At 43.1% G+C, this 21592-nt stretch overlaps 1 protein-coding gene across 2 annotated transcripts; it reads right to left on the minus strand.

The window, feature by feature from the left end:
* Positions 1 to 930: 930 nt before the first annotated feature.
* Positions 931 to 20893, minus strand: LOC122540510 (myelin protein P0-like). Of its 2 annotated transcripts, none has more exons than XM_043676374.2 (8): positions 20820 to 20893; positions 19189 to 19243; positions 14072 to 14241; positions 7990 to 8206; positions 5343 to 5493; positions 5205 to 5235; positions 3026 to 3151; positions 931 to 1652 (listed from the first exon to the last, which is right to left on the minus strand). In XM_043676374.2, the coding sequence occupies exons 2-8, from the start codon at positions 19226 to 19228 to the stop codon at positions 1524 to 1526; spliced, it is 864 nt and encodes a 287-aa protein (XP_043532309.2). In that variant the 5' UTR covers positions 19229 to 19243; positions 20820 to 20893; the 3' UTR covers positions 931 to 1523. The 2 variants fall into 2 exon arrangements, with proteins under 2 accessions (XP_043532309.2, XP_043532308.2); XM_043676373.2 differs by having other exon boundaries at positions 5205 to 5238.
* Positions 20894 to 21592: the final 699 nt, after the last annotated feature.

A 21592-nucleotide genomic window follows, 5' to 3' on the forward strand; every position in this document is an offset into this window, starting at 1 on the left:
CCACTCCCTCCGTGACTCCCTTGTCAGATCCACACCCCCCACCGACCCAACCTCCACTCCCGGCACCTTCCCTTGCAACCGCAGGAGGTGCAACACTTGCGCCCACACCTCCCCCCTCACTTCTCTCCAAGGCCCCAAAGGAAACTTCCATATCCGCCACAGATTCACCTGCACCTCCACCCACATCATCTACTGCATCCGCTGCAGCCGGTGTGGCCTCCTCTATATTGGGGAGACAGGCCGCCTACTTGCGGAGCGATTCAGAGAGCACCTCTGGGCCACCCGGACGAACCAACCCAACCACCCTGTAGCACAGCATTTCAACTCCCCCTCCCACTCCACCGAGGATATGCAGGTCATTGGACTCATCCACCGCCAAACCACAACAACGCGACGGTCGGAGGAGGAGCGTCTTATCTTCCGACTGGGAACCCTCCAACCACAGGGGATGAACTTGGACTTCACCAGTTTCTTCATCCCCTCTCCCCCCACCTTGTCTCAGCCGAATCCCTCCAGCCCGGCACCGCCTTCCTGACCTGCAGTCTTCTTCTTGACCTCTCCGCCTCCATCCTACTCCGACCTATCACCCTCACCTTGACCTCTTTCCACCTATCACATTTCCAACGCCCCTCCTCCAAGTCCCTCCTCCCTACCTTTTATCTTCTCCTGCTGAACACTCTCTGCTCATTCCTGAAGAAGGGCCTGTGCCCGAAACGTCGAATCTCCTGTTCCCTGGATGCTGCCTGACCTGCTGTGCTGTTCCAGCAATAAAGTTTCAACTTTGATCTCCAGCATCTGCAGACCTCACTTTCTCCCCAGCGTTTAAACAAAATCAGAACACTTTTGACACTGGGCTTTTCACTGAAATGGTATTTCCTTAACATTCATAATTCAAAACTAGAGAAGAGAACACAACATAGAACATTTATTAATTCAGTTTTATTTTTAAACAAACACTAAAATATAACAATTTTATAATTTGCTTTGTGCATTTTAATGCAAAAGGTTTTTGACAATGACCAGAAGTTCAGGAACCAGTCTTGCAGAAGGAATTTGAGTCACCCCATGTTGTTTCTCCCTATTCTTTCATGCAATGTAAGTGTGGCCCATCCCTCATCGGCCTTGAACTAAATGGCTTGCTCCGCCATTCAGAGAGTAGTTAATAGTCAACCACATTGCTGTGGGTCTGGAGTCACATGTAGGCCGGACAGGTAAGGATGGCAGATTTCCTTCCCTAATGCATATTAGTGAACTGGATGGGGTTTACAACAATTGATGATAATTTCTTGTCCACTATTACTAAGACTGGCTTTATATTCCAGAGTTTATTAACTGTGTTAAATTTCACCAGATCCTCTGGTGGGATTTGTTCCACAAATCCCCAGAATTTTATCCTGAGCCTCAGAATTAGTAGTCCAGTGACATTACTGCAATGCCACTATCTTCATCAAACCAGAACTATCTGACTTAGTCCGGACGAATTGTGTGTGTCTTTGCTGTTAACAAGATAGATGAATACAGTATCAAAAATTCCGATGATTGTCCAGAAAATCAATAGACAAAACTGGGTGGGGATGTTCTCCAGGTACAGGAGCATTGACTACGAGAGGTTTAGGAAGATCATCTGGTGTCTTTACTCGTAAAATTGAGTGCTGGAGACAAAGAGAGACAAAAAGTGCTAAGTACAAAATATGCAGCAATCATTTCCAAATAGCAGGCTAATTTTCTGAGTGTTCCCAAATGGTTAGTGTGGTTCACCTGGGAACTATCTCCACAAACTTCAAAAATACACAACAGATGAACAAGAACAATGTCTAAGAGATCAGTTTTGAATTGCTGAAGGTGCCGATGGTTTCATATTGGGAATCCCAGATTTAAGGAGGTACACTTTTGCGTGAGAGACTACAGGGGTGAGCAATAACAATAGTTCATTTTACTTAGGATTAATGCTTTACTAATGAAGGTGAGGTTGGTGGTAAGAAAGGAAAACATTCTTCCATGAAATGTTTGAGATTGAGAGTAGGATCAACAATACTGAACTGGACAAATTGTTCACTGTCACATGACTCAAATCCAAATGTGCACTCAAGTTAAAAGTGAGGGAGTGGACAATAAGCAGAAACATCTCGTAAAAAGTGTATTCAGTTGTAGCACATGTTTCCATTAACCTTGCCAAATGGATCAGAAAGCCATCAACCATTCAATTTCAGTTGTACTTTTCAAGAAAGAAAGGTGCTGAAGAATTTGGTGAGGATATGATGGGAAAATAAATAAGATTGAGGGATATATTGGGAAGGTTGAATGGGTGGGATTGAGGGATTTGTTGGGAAGGTGAGTGGGTGGGATTGAGGGATATGTTGGGAAAATGAGTGGGTGGGATTGAAGGATATATTGGGAAGGTTTAATGGGTGAGATTAAGGGATATGTTGGGAAGGTTGAGTGGGTGGGATGTTGGGAAGGTGAGTGGATGAGGTTGAGGGATATATTGGGAAGATGAGTGGATGGGATTGAAGAATATATTGGAAAGATGAGTGGGTGGGATTGAGGGATATGTTGGGAAGATGAGTGGGTGGGGTTGAGGGATATGTTGGGAAGGTGAGTGGATAAGATTCAGGGATATGTTGGAAAGATGAGTGGGTGGGATTAAGGGATATGTTGGGAAGTTGATTGGGTGGGATTGAGGGATATGTTGGGAAGGTGAGTGGGTGGGATTGAGATCACAAGAGAATGATGAGCCTGTTGGCCACCTTCTGTTACTGGAATGGACTTACACAATTTGTGTATCTAATGGTTGATAGTATTCAAACAAAAATGACTTGGAGAGGCACATGAGATCCCATAAAGTGTTTGAGGCTGTGGACCAGAACCTTGAGGATTAAATTAGACTGAGCAGTTTTTCATTGACTGATGCAGATAAGATGGTCCCTCTGTGCTGTAAATATTGCCATATTTCTGTAATTCATCACTGACTATGGATATCAGGCACACCATGCAATGTCATATCCTGACCTCCCAACAATCTTACCATTGTTACATAAGTTTCCTCTTCACCAGTTTTTGAGTCCTTACTTATCACTTCGTCCACGTCTTTATTTTGTCTCTCAATCCGGAGTGGGTTTCTGTTGGTCACAGTGACGTAGCGCTCGATGTCCTGATGGTTAGTGAACAAGTTTATTTCACCAGCTGGATCTGGATCTTCACATCATCTTCACTTTCTAATTTAAGTCCATACCCTCTCCTGCAATTCCCTCTTGTGTTTCTGCAATACTGCTTTGGGTCAAGGTAGTTTGTGTGTGGGTTGTGACTGTCTGGGTCATTTCCCATCATTGAGCTGCTGATTCCAAGTGTGACAGAATTTGAAAATTCATCTCCTCGCTGTTTGAGGAAGATCCTCTCCCATTCCTGCTCCTGCGTTAATACTGATTGTACTGAAAGGTGGAGCAGACTCAAAAAGCCTAATGGCCCACTCCTGCTCCTATTTTCTATGTTTGTTCACAGGGTTAACCCTGGGATAGAAGCTGAATGAAGCCCACAGATGTGGAAGTCGTAATATTTAACATGTCCCACAATGTGCCCACACAGGAGTATCGTGTTCGGTCATGATACTGCACTATTAATCTAGATTAATGCACTGAAGAACTAAGTTCAAAACCCATCACAATAAGTAATTAAGTAACTTAATATATTTGGAATAAAAAGATATTTGGCAGTAATGATGACCATGAAGCTGCCAGATTGTGGCAAAAAGCCATCTGGTTCACTTAATGACCCTCAAAAGTGGAAATCTGCCACCCAACTCAGTCTGGCCTCCATGTGACTCCAGACCCACAGCACAATGGTTGACTCTCAGCTGCCCTCTGAAGCGGCCATTCTGTTGGTCAAACTGCTACAGAGAAGCACTATGGGTGAATCTATAGCGCACGGTACAGGAAGGCAGCTTGCCACCATCTTGATGGATAATAAATGTTGACATCGCCCATAATGAATGGATTATAAGTGAAAGCTCTCTCCATCCCTTCCCACCAAAAGCCATGCCATCTCCTGGGAGAAGCAAGAAGCCAGATTTAAAAACCTAAGCTGTACTGGGGAGGAATATTTGGGACATTCTGTTTACACCTTTGGAGACCACGAATGCCTTGAAATACATGTATTTTGTAAGAAGTTATGTCTGTCTGAACCACAGATTCAGCTCTCACTGGAAAGAATTCAGAAAATGGGTGCCAACCCATAAGCCACCATCCTATTCTAGGGGTTCACTGTATCCTGATTAAAGGACCAACGCCTGACATCTAACTTCAGTCCAGCCTCACACAATTAAAAATTGAGAGTCCTGGTTCTCCCTAATCCATGTAATTGGATCAAATTGGAGGAGAAAGTGAGGACTGCAGATGCTGGAGATCAGAGCTGGAAATGTGTAGGGAAGAAGGGCTTATGCCCGAAACGTCGATTCTCCTGTTCCTTGGATGCTGCCTGACCTGCTGCGCTTTTCCAGCAACACATTTTCAGCAATTGGATCAAATTGTCAACTAGGGTACAGTCCATTCCCTCCATTACTGTATACAACCTCAATCAGATCATTAGGTAAGGGAAACAACGGAAATGCAAGGAAGTGGTGTTGAGGATTATCAGATCAGCCATGATCTCTTCGAATTGTAGGGTAGACTTGATGGGCAGAATGACCTATTTGAGCTCCTACATCTAATGGTCTATTACCCTCACACTGTGCTGGGAAACGTAAGACTTCAGTAAATGCTGCTCTAACTGTGAAGAAGCTTTGGATGAACTATAATGGCTCAGTGGTTAGCACTGCTGCCTCACAGCACTAAGGACCCAGGTTTGATTCCACCCTCAGGCGACTGTCTGTGTGGAGTTTGCACATTCTCCCCATGTCTGGATGGGTTTCCTCCGGGTGCTCTGGTTTCCTCCCACAGTCTAAAGATGTGCGGCTTAGGTGGATTGGGCATGGGAAATGCAGGGTTATAGAGTAGGGGGGTGGGGGTGGGTCTGGGTTGAATGTTCTTCAGAGGGTTGGTGTGAACTCGATGGGCTGAAAGGCCTGATTCCACACTGGAGCGATACTATGAACACTGAATCCATGTTGACTATAATTCACAAATTTTAGTGACTGAGAAAATAAGTAAATATTCAATATTCTGGATTGTTAAAAATTTAGAATAAAAACTGTACATTAAAATGTCCCTTACCTCAGAGTCTTCAAGCCTTCTTGGATATCTTCTGCTTATTGGTGCAGAGAATCGGGGAGAAAGATCAAAATTATTCACTGTGTGAAAAGGAAGATGACAATTTAACTCACTTAAATTCTTACTCCTCAATATATTTACCTTTGATTTCTTATCGACCATTTCTTCCATGTGCTTCCAACGATAAGTGCAACAAGCAAGATGAAAACACCTGCTGTTGTATATATAATGATATTCTTTGGAACTCCTTCCACTAACATAGATGGTCTTAACCTCCGTGTACGTTTGGTGTCTGAAGGAAATAAAAATGTTCAGATAAATTTAAATGCAAAATCTCTGCCTCGCTGCCCAAAGAGGCATTCATTTCAGAAAATTAATAAGTCTGTCATGTTTGGGGAGAATCTCACCAACAACTGCTAATCGATTCAAGCCCTGATCTTGGATTTAAATGAGGAACCTGGAAAAACACATCAGTGTAGTGCGAAAGGAATGCTGCACAATCAGAGGGGTGGATGACATGCTAAACCTAACTGTTTTGTTGAATGTGCAATAACTAATGACATTACTGAAAGCAGTTCAAAGTTTCCTGATCAAGTTCCAATCATCAACCAACATCGGATTAATTGGTCAGGATAAATGGGTTACTCTTTATAGTATTTTATGTGCTAATTGTTGGCCATTTTTATCTACATTACATCAGTGAATCCACTGGGAAGCCATTCACTGATTGATGAGCATTTTGGGATATTAAAAAGACATACAACAATTGTACAAATTGCAGGTTCTTTCTTTTTCATTCAATTTTCTGGATGTTTAGCAATCTTATTAATACAAAGACAGATTTTGTGATTGCGCTTTGTTTATGGAAAGTTCCATCCATTAGCTGTGTGTGTGTCAGAATATGGGGAACACCACAGAATGTTTCATGCATTAATTTAATTGATGAGGCTATTGTGAACAGGAGGCCAAATACACAAGTTTTACATAATTATCCACTTACTCAATACTAACACAACAGCGAGATAAACTTTAATTAAACACCCATGACATAAATCCTTTCCAATTAATTCCCAGAGGATTGAATCTCAGTGGACCAAACTTGTTCCCATTTGCACTCAGTGCATACAATCCCAACAGACAACATCACTTCATATTTAATTCCAAGCATCCACTCCAAATCCACTTTCTCATCATTCCCAATTTATAGAAGTACAGCATCTTATTTCATTGGGTCATAAGATGCAGGCCATCCAGCCAATCAAGTCATCTCTGCATTCAATGAGATCATGGCTGTTCTGATAATCCTTAACTCCACTTTCCAGCCTTTCCCCCTTAATTCTTAATTCCTTCACTGATTGAAAATTGATCCACCTCAGCCTTATATATATTTAATTGCAAAACCTCTACAGCCCTCTATGATAAATTCTGCAGATTCACCACCCTCAGAGAAAAGAAATCCTTTTATCTTGATTTAAATAAATGATCCCTTACTCTGATATTGTGCCCTCTGTTCCGAGACTCACCCACAAGGGAAACAACCTCTTCGCATCTCACCCTGTCAAGACCCCTAAGAATCCTATAAGACCATAAGACATAGGAGCGGAAGTAAGGCCATTTGGCCCATCGAGTCCACTCCGCCATTCAATCATGGCTGATGGGCATTTCTACTCCACTTACCCGCATTCTTCCCATAGCCCTTAATTCCTTGTGACATCAAGAATTTATCAATTTCTGCCTTGAAGACATTTAGCGTCCCGGACTCCACTGCACTCTGCGGCAATGAATTCCACAGGCCCACCACTCTCTGGCTGAAGAAATGTCTCTGCATCTCTGTTCTGAATTTATCCCCTCTAATTCTAAGGCTGTGTCCACGGGTTCTAGTCTCCTCACCTAATGGAAACAATTTCCTAGCGTCCACCCTCTCCAAGCCATGTATTATCTTGTAAGTTTCTATTAGATCTCCCCTTAACCTTCTAAACTCCAATGAATACAATCCCAGGATCCTCAGCCGTTCCTCATATGTTAGACCTACCATTCCAGGGATCATCTGTGTGAATCTCCACTGGACATGCTCCAGTGCCAGTCTGACCTTCCTGAGGTGTGGGGACCAAAACTGGACACAGTACTCCAAATGGGGCCTAACCAGAGCTTTATAAAGTCTCAGTAGCACAATGGTGCTTTTATATTCCAACCCTCTTGAGATAAATGACAACATTGCATTCGCTTTCTTAATCACGGACTCAACCTGCATGTTTCCCCTTAGAGAATCCTCGACTAGCACTCCCAGATCCCTTTATACTTTGGCTTTATGAATTTTCTCACCGTTTAGAAAGTAGTCCATGCTGGTATTCTTTTTTTCCAAAGTGCAAGACCTCGCATTTGCTCACATTGAATTCCATCAGCCATTTCCTGGACCACTCTCCCAAACTGTCTAGATGCTTCTGCAGCCTCCCCACTTCCTCAGTACTACCTGCCTGTCCACCCAACTTCGTACCATCGGCAAACTTCGCTAGAATGCCCCCAGTCTCTTCATCCAGATCATTAATATATAATGTGAACAGCTGCTGCTCCAACACTGAACCCTATATTTTAATAAGGTCTCCCCTCATTTTTCTAAACTCCAATGAGTAAAAGCCCAACCTTCTCAATCTTCCCTCAAAAGGAAATCTCTCCATGCCCAGGATCAACCAAGTGAACCCTCTCTGGACTACTTCAAATGGCAGTATACCTTTCTTTAGATAAGGGGCCCCCAAAACTGTTACAATATTCCAAATGTGGTCTGACTTACCTTCGCACAACACTGCTAGGTCAATTCTGCTTCTATAGATGCTACTGGATGACCTAGGGATCCGCATATCACAAGTGAAGTAGCCTCTGTCGCTGCATTCCACGTCAGTTATGAGAATGGAGCCATTGCTTTGTCCAATATCACCCACCCACTGCAGTCTTGGGAAGAATACTGTTTCCTGTGCTATCACACTGAGGTTTTGGTAGTGAAAGAAAATCTGTGTTGGAATCAAGAAGGAAATTAACTAAAGATGAAGCGCAGCATTAGATACTGAGTAAAACACCCTTTACAATGCTTCCCATCAAACAGTCCCAGGGCCAGGAACAGCACAGGGTTAGATACAGGGTAAAGCTTCTTCTACATTGTCCCCATCAAACACTCCCAGGCCAGGTATATCACTCAACAGGTATACAATTAACTTAATTATTCTCATTGAAACTGAACTCGAAGGAAGTGCCGATTCCAACACCAGTCACTTCACAAGTTCCCCTCAGCTGGAGAATAGCACAATTTATTGTACAATCATCAGTTAACTGTTCACTGGCACATTCACCATGAAAACACCATATGCTAACCAATCAGCACTCTCTTCTCGGGCAGTATAAAATTGTTATTTGAGATTTGGTATTCTTGTGATGCATCCCTGATCAGTGCAAGACAAGAAGCTTTGATAACATGCAATACACAGCCTATGATCTTAATGAAGTTAGGAATGGTTTCTATAGAAACAAAAGGATGCCTGCAAAATGGACTGAGAAATCGCCAACAGAAGCTTGCTTCAAATTACAGGATAAAATATACAAGGCCAAACCTTAAAGTGTGTCAATGATAGTGGGCTGAGGCAACATGAACTGAGAGAGAAGGCTGTTACGAGTGGTATCACTGCATAGTCTCTGATTGTTTTCAGTGGTGATAGTGGTTTTGTTACTTTTAGAATCATGGAAGACCATAAGACCATAAGACATAGGAGGGGAAGCAAGGCCATTTGGCCCATTGAGCCCACTCTGCCATTTAATCATGGCTGATGAGCGTTTCAGTTCCACTTACCTGCACTCTCCCCATAGCCCATAATTCCTTGTGAGATCAAGAATTTATCAATCTCTGCCTTGAAGACACCCAACGTCCTGGCCTCAACTACGCTCCGTGGCAATGAATTCCACAGGCCCACCACTCTCTGGCTGAAGAAATGTTTCCTCATTTCCGTTCTAAATTGACCCGCTCTACTTTTAAGGCTGTGCCCATGGGTCCTCGTCTCCCTGCCTAATGGAAACAACCTCCCAGCATCCACCCTTTCTAAGCCATGCATTATCTTGTAAGTTTCTATTAGATCTCCCCTCAACCTTCTAAACTCTAATGAATACAATCCGAGGATCCTCAGCCAATCATCATCAATGTGAATCTCCGTTGGACACACTCCAGTGCCAGTATGTCCTTCCTGAGGTGTGGGGCCCAAAATTGGATACAGTATTTTAAACGGGGCCTAACTAGAGCTTTATAAAGTCTTACAAGTACATTGTTGCTTTTATATTCCAACCCTCTTGAGATAAATAGGATCCGTACACTCTGTCCATCCGCACTGACCTTCCAAAGAGCATCTCACCCACTTCCACCCACCCTATCCCTTTAACTTTGCATTTCCCATGGCCAACCCACTTAACCTGTACATCCCTGGACACTGCGAACAATTTAGGAGGTTGAGAGTAGTGAGGTCAGAAATAAGGTTTCAAGGTTGCAGGAGTGCAGCAGCAAGCAGGAGGCTGGTTTGAAATGTATTAGATTACAGTTGTATTAGATTAGATTACTTACAGTGTGGAAATAGGCCCTTCGGCACAACAAGTCCACACCGACCCTCCGAAGAGCAACCCACCCATTCCCCTACATTTACCCCTTCATCTAACACTACGGGCAATTTCGCATGGCCAATTCACCTGACCTGCACATTTTTGGACTGTGGGAGGAAACCGGAGCACCCGGAGGAAACCCACACAGACATGGGGAGAACGTGCAAACTCCACACAGACAGTTGCCCGAGGCGGGAATTGAACCCGGGTCTCTGGTGCTGTGAGGCAGTAGTGCTAACCACTGTACCACTGTGCCTGCCCCGTGTCTACTTCAATGCCAGGAGCATCCGGAATAAGGTGGGTGAACTTGCAGCATGGGTTGGTACCTGGGACTTCGATATTGTGGCCAATTCAGAGACATGGATAGAGCAGGGACAGGAATGGTTGTTGCAGCGTCCGGGATTTAGATGTTTCAGTAAGAACAGGGAAGATGGTAAACTTGAGGGAGATGTGGCATTGTTAGTCAAGGACAGTATTACGGTGGCAGAAAGGATGTTTCAGGACTCGTCTACTGAGATAGTATGGGCTGAGGTTAGAAACAGGAAATGAGAGGCCACCCTGTGGGAGTTTTCTATAGGCCTCCGAATAGTTCCAGAGATGAAGAGGAAAGGAGAGCAAAGATTATTCTGGATAGAAGCGAGAGTGACAGAGTAGTTGTTATGGGAGCCTTTAACTTTCCAAAAATTGACTGGAAATACTATAGTTCGAGTACTTTAGATAGGTCAGTTTTTGTCCAATGTGTGCAGGAGGGTTTCCTGACACAGTATGTAGACAAGCCAGCAATGTGCGAGGCCACATTGGATTTGGTCCTGAGTGATAAACCAGGTGTTAGATTTGGAGGCAGGTGAGCACTTTGGTGATAGTGACCACAGTTCAGTTATGCTTACTTTAGTGATGGAAAGGGATAGATATATACTGCAGGGCAAAACTTATAGTTGGGGGAAAGGCAATTACGATGCGATTATGCAAAATTCTGGATACATAGGATAGGGAAGGAAACTGCAGACGATGGGCACAATTGAAATGTGGAGCTTATTCAAGGAACAGCTACTGCGTGTCCTTGACAAGTATGTACTGGTCAGGCAGGGAGGAAGTGGTCGAGTTCAGGAGCCGTAGTTTACTACAGAAGTTGAATCTCTTGTCAAGAGGAAGAAGAATGCTTATGAGACATGAAGGCTCAGTTAAGGTGCTTGAGAGTTACAAGTTAGCTAGGAAAGATCTAAAGAGAGAGGTAAGAAGAGTCAGGAGAGGACATGAGAAGTCATTGGCAGATAAGATCAAGGAAAACCCTAAAGCTTTCCAAAGATATATCAGGAATAAAAGAATCCTTTAAGATTAGAGTTAGTTTAGGGCCAATCAAGGACAGTAGTGGGAAATTGTGAGTGGAGTCCAAGGAGATAGGAGAAGCACTAAATGAATATTTTTCGCTAATATTCACATTGGAAAAAGACAATGTTGCCAAGGAGAATAATGACATACAGGCTACCAGACTAGACAGGATTGAGGTTCACAAGGAGGAGGTGTTAGCAATTCTGGAAAGTGTGAAAAGATAATTTCTCTTGGCTGGATGGGATTTATCCTAGGATTCTCTGGGAAGCCAGGGAGGAGATTACAGAGCTTTTGGCTTTGATCTTTATGTCACCATTGTCTACAGGAATAGTGCCAGAAGACTGGAGGATAGCAAATGTTGTCCCCTTGTTCAAGAAGGGGAGTAGAGACAATTATAGACCAGTGAGCCTTACTTCAGTTGTAGGTAAATTGTTGGAAAAGGTTATAAGAGAGAGGAATTACATTCATCTAGAAAAGAATAAGTTGATTAGGGATAGTCAACACGGTGAAGTGAAGGATAGGTCGTACTTCACAAACCTTCTGAGTTCTTTGAGAAGGTGACCAAACAGGTGGATGAGAGTAAAGTGGTTGATGTTCTTTGTATGGATTTCAGTAAGATGTTCGATAAGGCTCCCCATGGTAGGCTATTGCACAAAATACAGAGGCATGGGATTGAGGATGATTTTGTGGTTTGGATCAGAAATTGGCTAGATGGAAGAAGACCGAGGGTGGTGGTTGAAGAGAAATCTGGATTAGTGGTGCTGGAAAAGCACAGCAGTTCAGCCAGCATCCGGGGAGCAAGAAAATCGATGTTTCGGGCAAAAGCCCTTCATCAGGAATACTTAATGAAGGGCTTTTGCCCAAAACGTCGATTTTTCTGCTCCTCAGATGCTGCCTGAACTGCTGTGCTTTTCAAGCACCATTAATCCAGAATCTGGTTTCCAGCATCTGCAGTCATTGTTTTTACCTGGTTGAAGAGAAATGTTCATCCTGGAGTTCAGTTACTAGTGGTGTACCGCAAGGATCTGTTTTGGGACCTGGATGAGGGCGTAGAATGATGGGTTAGTAAATTTGTGGATGACAGTAAAGTTGGTGGAGTTGTGGACAGTGCAAAAGAATGTTGTAGGTTACAGAGGGACATAGATAAGCTGCAGAGCTGGGTTGAGAGTTGGCAAATGGAGTTTAATGGGGAAAAGTGTGAGGTGATTCACTTTGAAAGGAGCAACAGGAATAAAGAGTACGGGGTTAATGGTAAGATTCTTGGCAGAGATAAGCAGGGAGAGCTTGGTTTCCAAGTACATAGATCCCTGAAAGTTGCCATCCAGGTTGATAGAGTTGTCAAGAAGACATACGGTGTGTTAGCTTTTATTGGGAGAGGGATCGAGTTTCGGAGCCATGAGGTCATGTTGCAGCTGTACAAAACCCTGGTGCGGCGGCACTTGAAGGATTGCGTACAGTTCTGGTCACGACATTATAGGAAGGATGTGAAAGCTTTGGAAAGGTTTCAGAGGAGATTTACTAGGACGTTGCCTAGTATAGAGTGAAGGTTTAATGAGGAAAGGCTGAGGGACTTGAAGCTGTTTTCATTAGAGACAAGAAAGGTGAGAGGTGACTTAATTGAGACATATAAGATAATCGGAGGGTTAGATAGGGTGGACAGTAAGGGCCTTTTTCCTCGGACAGTGATGGCTAGCACGAGGGAACATAGCTTTAAATTGAGGGGTGATAGATATAGGACACGTCAGAGGTAGTTTCTTTACTCAGAGTGTAGTAGGGGAGTGGGACGCCCTGCCTGCAACAGTAGTAGACTCACCAACTTTAAGGGCATTTAAATTGTCATTGGATAAATTTACGGATGAGAATGGAACAGTGTAGGTTAGATGGGCTTCAGATTGGTTTCACAGGTCAGCACAACAGCGATGGTCAAAAGGCCTGTGCTGCTCTGTAATATTCTATGCTCTATGATCTAATTTAGTGTTGCCAATCCACATAACTTGCAATCTTTGGACTGTTGGAGAAAACCTGAACAAACCCGCACTGACAAGGGTAGCATATCAAACTCCACACAGACAGTCCCCGAGTGTAAAATCGAACCTGGGTCCTTGGTTCTGTGAGGCAGCAATGCTAACCACTGAGTCACCGTGCTGCTGCCCATTTCTCCAGTCTTCCCTGGTTGTCCTGCTCATTACTATTGGGGGTCAGTTAGTTCAGTTGGCTGGTTTGTGATGCAGAGTGACACCAACAGCGTAGATTCAATTCCTGCTCAGGCTGAGGCTACCATGAAGGATTCTCCTTCTCACTCTCTCCCTTCACCTGAGACATGGTGACCCTCAGGTTAAAACACAATCAGCTATGTCTGTCTAACTACAATCACCTGATGAAGGAGCGTCGCTCCGAAAGCTAGTGTGCTTCCAATTAAACCTGTTGGACTATAACCTGGTGTTGTGTGATTTTTAACTTTGTACACCCCAGTCCAACACCGGCATCTCGGCATCATAACTAGAGTGTGCTGTTCTGGTGACTTTACTTTTACTGCTAACTACACTCGTATCTGTTCAAAATAGACCTGGAAGAGTGGAAGCATGCTGTCTGTGACTTGCTGAAGCTATTGTGCATTCTGTGTTGCTGAAGTGCTGCAATGTGACAGTGTATGAACATAAGTACAATCTTTTTTAATGGATACATAATCAGAGCAATCACCCACTGATTTATCCTCATTTACAATGTGCTTTGGTGGACAACTTCTGCAGGTTCTTTGCAAAATTTCCCAGAGATTACTGAAAGCTCTCAACCACATCACTGTTGTAAATGGCAGCAGCTCTCACGACATTTGAGTTACAGACAAGTCACAAATCATGTAAGTAAAGTGCAGCCACTGAAATCAACAGAGAACTCTGGAACATATCACTCACCAAGACCTCTTCGGTATCACTGTTAGAGCTATACAACCATTCCAGTTTGATGTTGTGCTGTTGAATGTCAGTTTGGTATTCGAGTTTGCAGTCCAACCGTAACTCCATTCCCTTCTTTACAACCAAGGATTTTGGGGTATAGACACCAATCGCTAATGTGGAGCAGATACCTGAAGGACAGAAACCAACATCCAATGCCCATTGATGGGTAGAAGCCTCAGTGTCTGGGCTGACAGGCAGTGGATTGATTCCCACTGTTGATGATGTTAGACCAGCTATTCTTCAGCCTGTATATAAACTACCCAGACACCTTAGAGCCATAGAGTCAGAACAGCATAAAAACAGACCCTTTGGTCCAACTCATCCATGCCGATCAGATATCCTAATCTGACCTAGTCCCATTTGCCGGCATTTTGCCCATATCCCTCTGAACCCTTTTTATTCATATACCCATCCACATGCCTTTTAAATATTGTAATTGTACCAGCCTCTACCACTTCCTCTGGCAGCTTGTTCCCTACATGCACCACCCTCTGCATGAAAATGTTACCCTTCAGGTCCTTTTTAAATCTTTCCCCTCTTATCTTAAACCATTTGAGTGGATTCCAGACTGTAAACCTCTCCTGGGTATCTGTTATTTTATGTATAAAGCATGACAGCTCCACAATTAGAATCAAGGCTGTAAATCTCTCTTGGGTACAAACCTTTGATTAGATTCCAGGCTACCACTCTCTGCTGCATATCTGTCATTCTACTTGAAACTACATGACTTTCCTGATTAGGTTCCAGACTCTAATGTGCTCCTGAGTATCTATTGTCCCAAATATAAATTGTGTAGACATTGCAAATACATTTCAGCCTGTATGACACAAATTCTGACTTCTGTTTCTGAGCGCAAACGATAACAGTTCTTAGCCACAAATATATATACAATTTTATTCATTAGCATTAGTTACAACCAAGGCCCAGAAACAACACGCTTGCAGTATAAATGACAAAGAGCAATGGTCATAACTCTGCTCCCTGGGAACATGGCAGCAGACATCCATTGATCAGTAAACCAACCACTAATCACTGTCTTTAACTTTTTAACAAGTCTATGATCTGGCCCTTTATCAAACAACATTTCCAACTTGGGTTCACCCACCCCACATTACAGGTGACCCCACACACACACACACACACACACACTCTCTCTCACAGACACTCACAATCCCCCACCCCAGACACACACACACTCCCACACTCACACATGCACCATCTCACAGACTTAGAGCCCTTTACATTCACACACACACACACACATATACACTCTCTCTCATAGACATTTAGAAACCCCCCCATACACACACACACAAAACACATATACGTTTCTGGGGTGAATTTGTACTTGCAGAGTTACCTTGCTCAAAAATTGCATGAATCCATGATTAGAATTAGTCTAAACATTATGGCACAGACGGCACCACACAGGGGGACAACAGCTTCAACACATTATCTGGGCTGACACCAATTGTTAAAGTTAATCTGAGAATGTAACTTTTAAAAAAGGTTTTGTGATTTACATATGAAAGAAGTGAAACTAACATGGTCATTCTGACAGATGAGCGACTTAACAAACAATCAAGGTATTTTTCAATGTATAATTTCAGTTACATCTCACTGTAAATTTTTGCTATAAATTCTGTGTTTTACAATTGTGTCCTCCACAACCACCTGATGAAGGAGCAGCGCTCCGAACGCTAGTGCTTCCAATTAAACCTATTGGACTATAACCTGGTGTTGTGTGATTTTTAATGTTTCCAATGGTACTCCTCTCATCAGTCTTATGACTGATATTGTCAAAGAATTCAGTCAAACTCATGACTTATCTTGAACCAGTTGTGCTGGTGTTGATTTATAATTTACATAAATGAAAGCCAGTTGATGTTGTCACTGCCAGCAACATTTATTTTATAAAAAAACCTGTAAATCTTCCTGCACAGTATCAGACAAAAGCTAAAGCTACAAGGATGCTCGATTTACCATGCTGTGTGAGATACAGAACCCTGGTCAAGGTACAGCTCATGTTTAGTAGCATGGGCCGGAATAATTGCACTTTATTATGGGTTAAATTGCTTCACAATATTAAAATTATCATGAGTTGAAGTCAGCTGGCTGCAAAAAGGGAAACTGTGGGTTTGTGTTTGGTAGCCAGGCAAGGTGGTGATAGGAAGGATCTGCAGGTTCAGCTTCCCCTTTCCATTAAAATAACTGCTCTCCTGTGCAGCAATGCAACTGCATCAGAGCTTTCAATATTGCTCCTTCAGTTTTACTCTCAGCAAAGAGACAGCTGGGAACATATATATCAGCGTCTGTACAGAACCTGAACAGTTTATACAAAGGAACTTAGCAAAAATCTTGCACCCAAGCCATGACATCTCATTAGGGCTTGGGAGAGAAAGCTGTCCTCTGAGAGGAGGAATGGGTTTATAATCTGTGCAGTTTGTAAGCAGGAGGTGACCTCATTGAAATATAAATTTGGATGGGACTTTCCTCCCTAAATGTGACAAGGAAGGTGGAGGATGGGTAACTACTGGGGTGAGTTGATGTCAAGAAGTTACTGCCCCTCCTCCCAGTTCAGCAGTTATGTTTTGGGGGTAGGTGCATGGGCAACCTTCCTGACCCCTACCAACTGAGGGCAGTAAGGGGTTAATTAAAGGCATGTTAAGGGCCTCAAACCCTCCAGTTGACTTTGTCATGACAGGAGATTAAAGTGGCAGTCTTCTCATCTATTACAATGGGGTAGATCACCAACTGCGGTTTGTGGGGGGGGGGGCTAGGTGGGGTGCTGGGAGGAGCTATGCCCAGGATAGAGGCAGTAGAAAGTGAGGACTGCAAATGCTGGAAATCAGAGTCGAGAGTGTGGTGCTGGAAAAGCACAGCAGGTCAGGCAGCATGCGAGAAGCAGGAAAATCGTCGTTTCCCGAGTCAAGAGTGCCTGAAACATTGATTCTCCTGCTCCTCTAATGCTGCCTGACCTACTGTGCTTTTCCAGCATCACACTCTCAACCCAGGATAGAGGCAATCTAGACATGAATGAGGGTCGAAGGGTGGCAGCACAAAGCCATTGATGGTGCCAGTCCTTTGTGCTGCTGTTCAGCCAGAGGGGTGGGACATCTATGTCATGGGAGTTGATTGGGTAAGACACAACGGCGGGGTGGGGGAGGGTGCAGTCTCTCAATCCTACAGGCACTCACTGCCACATTTGGTCAGAAACAAAATGGCAAGTTCTGTCCATAACTTTCTTAGGGACAAGGTGGTTGCTACAGGTAGATGCTGAGAGGCTGTTGCCCCCTTAGTTGGAGAATCTGGGTCTATGATTCATAGTCGAAAGTTGGGAAAAAGCCATTTAACACTGAGCTGAGGAGAAATGTCTCAATTCAAAATGAGTATGAATCTTTGGAATTCTCAATCCCAGAGAGAACCTGGAAGACTGAACACATTTAAGATTGGGATGTATAGAGTTTCGGGCACTGAGGCAACCAAGCAATATGAGGTTAGAGTTAGAAAGTGGAATTGAGTTAAAAGATCAACCATAATCTCATTGAATGATGGAACAAATTCAACGGGCCGAATGGCCAATTCCTGCTCCTATTTCTTCTTGTCTGGTGTACAAGTGATTTGATAGAGGTATTTAACATTATGAATAGAAGGAACAGAGTATGCAAAAGCAGAGGGTCTTTTTCTGACATAATTTCGCTGGTGGAAATTCCAGAGAATGGGAAGGAATGTCCAAAATTGTTCTCTGTTGACTTTAATGAAGAGTAAAATCAGGCAGAGTCTAAAACCAGCATTGATCCCAAAGCCTTTAATTTCCCTATGATGGGTCCCAATCACCCCCAGAATGTTTCCAGTAGTTGAAGGGTCTTGAATGAAAAGATATTAATGTAAGATTGAATGAAAGTGATTTAGAAAAAAGAGCAGGAAAAGTGTGCCCTGTTACTCAAGGCAGTTGTGAGAGTGTAAAATTCACTAACAAAGATAACAATGCAAACAAAGACCAAATTTATAAATATTAGTATTGTATTAATATATATATATAAATACAGGAGTACTGGAGGATAGAGGGCTTATGCATATGGGAACAGTGGGTAACAATGTTACCTCAGTACGGGTACAAGTTATGGCTTCAAGTCCCACTCCAGGATTTGAACTCAAAATTTGTGGCTGACATTTCAGTGCAGTATCGAGGGAGTGTTGCAATGTTGGAGGTGCCATCTGACGGATGATTTGTTAAATTCAGGCCCCAGTGGACCTGAAAGATCTGACTATTTCCAAAGAAGAGTAGAGGAGCTCTTCTCAGTGTCATGGTCAATATTTATTCCCTCAATCAACACCAATAAAAAATCGTTATCAAATTACTGTTTGTGGAAGCTTACTGTGTACAAATTGACTTCAGTGTTTCCAATATGACAACATCAGCTATGCTTAAAAAAGCATTTCTTTGGTTGCAGAGCATCTGGGATGCTCTCAGGTCATGAAAAACGCTACCAAAATACAATCTTTACCCCTTTTGTCAATACTGACACTGAGCTGGGTCTTTCCTCCTCTGTCCTCAAAACCTAACAGTACCCTCAACAAAAACAGAAATTTCTGGAGAAACTCAGCAGGTCTGGCAGCATCTGTGGAGAGAGAAACTGTTAACGTTTCAAGTTGAGAGCCAGTTAACTCTACCTTCCCTCCACAGATGCTACCAGACCTGTTGAATTTCTGTTTTCATTTCAGATTTCCAAACTCCACAGTTCTTTGTTTTAGTTTAATGCACTGGAAATCCATTTTTGCTCACAGGCATGAAAATAGATCACCAATTCAGCCCGATCTGAGCTGCTAGTCCACTATTCAACTCATTGAGCCCATTCTTAAATAGGTTCAATGCAGCTCAACTAAAAACAAATCAATGATGACTGTTGGGTAGGGGCTTGATATTTAGAGATGGGTGAACCATGTAATAAAATCTCTAGGAATGTAACGAGCCACAGTCAGCAATCCCAGCCCCAATTACATGTTGTGACTCAAACCCTCTGCCTAATACAGGCCACTCTTCCGTCACTGTTTCCAATAAACAAAGTACTTACCACAGAATATGAGAGATGACAGCAGCAAGAGGAGATCCATTTCACTGTTCCTCACCTACGGAGAGAAAGATGATCAGTGACAATAACAAGTTGCATTTCCAAAGCACCTTCGACATAGTAAACCATCCCTAGGTAATCAGCAGGGATGCCATCAAACCAAATTTGACCCTGAATCAAAATGTGACTCAAATTTGACACAAAGAGATATTATGACAGCCAACCAGAACCTTAGTCAAAGAGGTAGGTTTTACTTAGTGCCTGGCAAGAGGAAGTGGAGAGGGAAATTCTCAGTTCAGGTATGGCTGCCAATAGTGAAACAAAGAAAATAAGAGCTGTGCAGGACCCCAGAATCAGAGGAGAACAGAGATTTCAGAAGATTGTGGGGCTGGAGAGGCTTGAACAGATAAGGATGGGGGCGAGACCATGTTGGAATTTGAAATCAAGGATGAGACCTTGAAGTGGTAGCACCGCCAGATTCAACATAGGTTTGTGAGTAAAGGGAGTGATGTGATGGTGGAGCAGGACTTTGAGAAAGCAGGGAACTGGGCAGCGGAGATAGAAATGGACAGTTTATAGAATTGGAGAAGGACAGCAAAAGTATAAAGACTACAGATTGAGTTCTGAAATGGTGATTGTGGCTAAACATCAGTGTAGGACTGTGTAAGATCATGTCCATTGACAGTTTCAATCATTCTTTCAGGCTGAACATTTTGGTCCCTATGGAGTTGTTCTTAACTGAGCCCAGAGTTTCTATGAACTCTTCCAGACCAGATTCCTTCCTGAGTCCCATGTGAGTGCTGCTAGACAGGGAGTGCTTGCGGGGACGAGGCATGGAGAGCACTGACTTGCAACAGCTCCAAACAGCTTCTGACACATTATAGCAGGCTGAAATATGAAAAATAACAATTGCTGAGGCTCTGGGGGTGAGACAACCAAGAACTAGTGAGTCAGCAGCTTCAGGTGAGGGGAGAGAGACCCCATACCCCAGTGAGAGTCAGCACCTTCAGGAAAGGAAGGGGGAAATTGAGGCACAGACAGTGAAGTTCCAGAGTGAAAGAGAGTGGAGGCAGCTATGTTTCATCTTGTGAGGCCTTCAGAAACTAAATGAAAGAAACCTCTAAACAGGTTGTATCAGCTAATTAATTGCAAAATGCAGCAATGAATGAGAATATATTGATCTGTACTGATTTATCCTATAATCAGGTTTATAGTTTATAGAACATTAAAACAGAGTACACAGGAATCGGCTATTTTGCCTTCAAGCCCACTCCATCATTAAACACAATCGTGGTTGATCTTGTCCCTCATCTCCATATTCCCACTCTATCCCCATTTCCCTCACCCCATCAGCATCCATTGATCTATCAACCTCTGTCTCGAATACAGTCAAGAACTTAGAACTTTATATCCACAGATAGATACACCGATGTCCATTAACAGCACCATAAAATGATCATGATAATTGGAAAGAATAATTGATAAAGTGAGAGAAAAACTTCATTATACTCAGGAACATTCCCTAAAACATATAGGTTGAAAAAGAACCTATCAATGAGAACAGAAATCTCTGATTGAAAGCTAATTCTCTTTTCCTGCAACATGTTTCTGTTTCCGAGCAGCATCGAACTTACAATCCGCAGTCAATATTCCAGTGCTATAATTCAGTTGCCGATGCTTCATCTGTGCAGCCTGTTCTTGATCTTCCTCCTGGGCAGCACTCTGCTCTGTTTCCCTGCGTCTATTTAAATTGCTGGTCATGTCATTCTGTTGTTCCTCAATTTACTTGAGGCCCCAGGAAACCGTACTGTGGAAGTGAAGGGTGAACTTTATCCTCCAAATCTCTCAGTTGTAAAAGGACAGGCCACTTCACCAAAAACGTATCCGCAGAAGCCTTTACTTTTCAAACAAGCTAAAAGGTAAGGGGAACAAGTGTAAAAAAAAACAACACAAGTTGCTGGAGAAACCCAGCAGGTCTGGCAGCATCTGTGTAGAGAAAGCAATGTAAAAATGTATTGTTGCACTTTAGAATAGCACCAGGAGGGCTTGGCAAAATTACTTGTGCAGTAAAAGCTTTATAGATACAAAACTGAGAAAATTTAAAAAATGCAACACTCAAGTGGACATAAGACCAGGCCAGTTTTTCCAGGTGCCTTGGAACACCAGTGGTCAATTGCCCCCTAATTTAAAAATCACGCAACACCAGGTTATAGTCCAAGAGGTTTATTTGGAAGCACTAGCTCTCGGAGCGCTGCTCCTTCATCAGGTGGTTGTGGAGGTTAAGATCCACAGAAGGTTAATTCCACAGAATTTATAGCCAAAGGTGTCTGGTGTCATGGAGCTGTGATACAGTAAACAATCTGAGATTAAAACTTTCATCTTTTATAATGGGATATGCTGGTTTCTG

This window comes from Chiloscyllium plagiosum, unplaced genomic scaffold, assembly GCF_037043375.1.
Source record: "Chiloscyllium plagiosum isolate Xiang-an unplaced genomic scaffold, Cpla_swu_hap1 HiC_scaffold_29, whole genome shotgun sequence".
Classification (NCBI taxonomy): domain Eukaryota; kingdom Metazoa; phylum Chordata; class Chondrichthyes; order Orectolobiformes; family Hemiscylliidae; genus Chiloscyllium; species Chiloscyllium plagiosum.

Excerpts from the sequence above, each read along its gene's own strand:
- LOC122540510 (XM_043676373.2), bottom strand. The coding sequence starts at position 19,228 with ATGGATCTCCTCTTGCTGCTGTCATCTCTCATATTCTGTG. Across the intron at positions 14,242-19,188 it reads GTCATCTCTCATATTCTGTG|GTATCTGCTCCACATTAGCG; the intron begins GTAAGTACTTTG and ends TCTGTCCTTCAG. Across the intron at positions 1,653-3,025 it reads AGGAAACTTATGTAACAATG|CACTCAATTTTACGAGTAAA; the intron begins GTAAGATTGTTG and ends CTTTGTCTCCAG.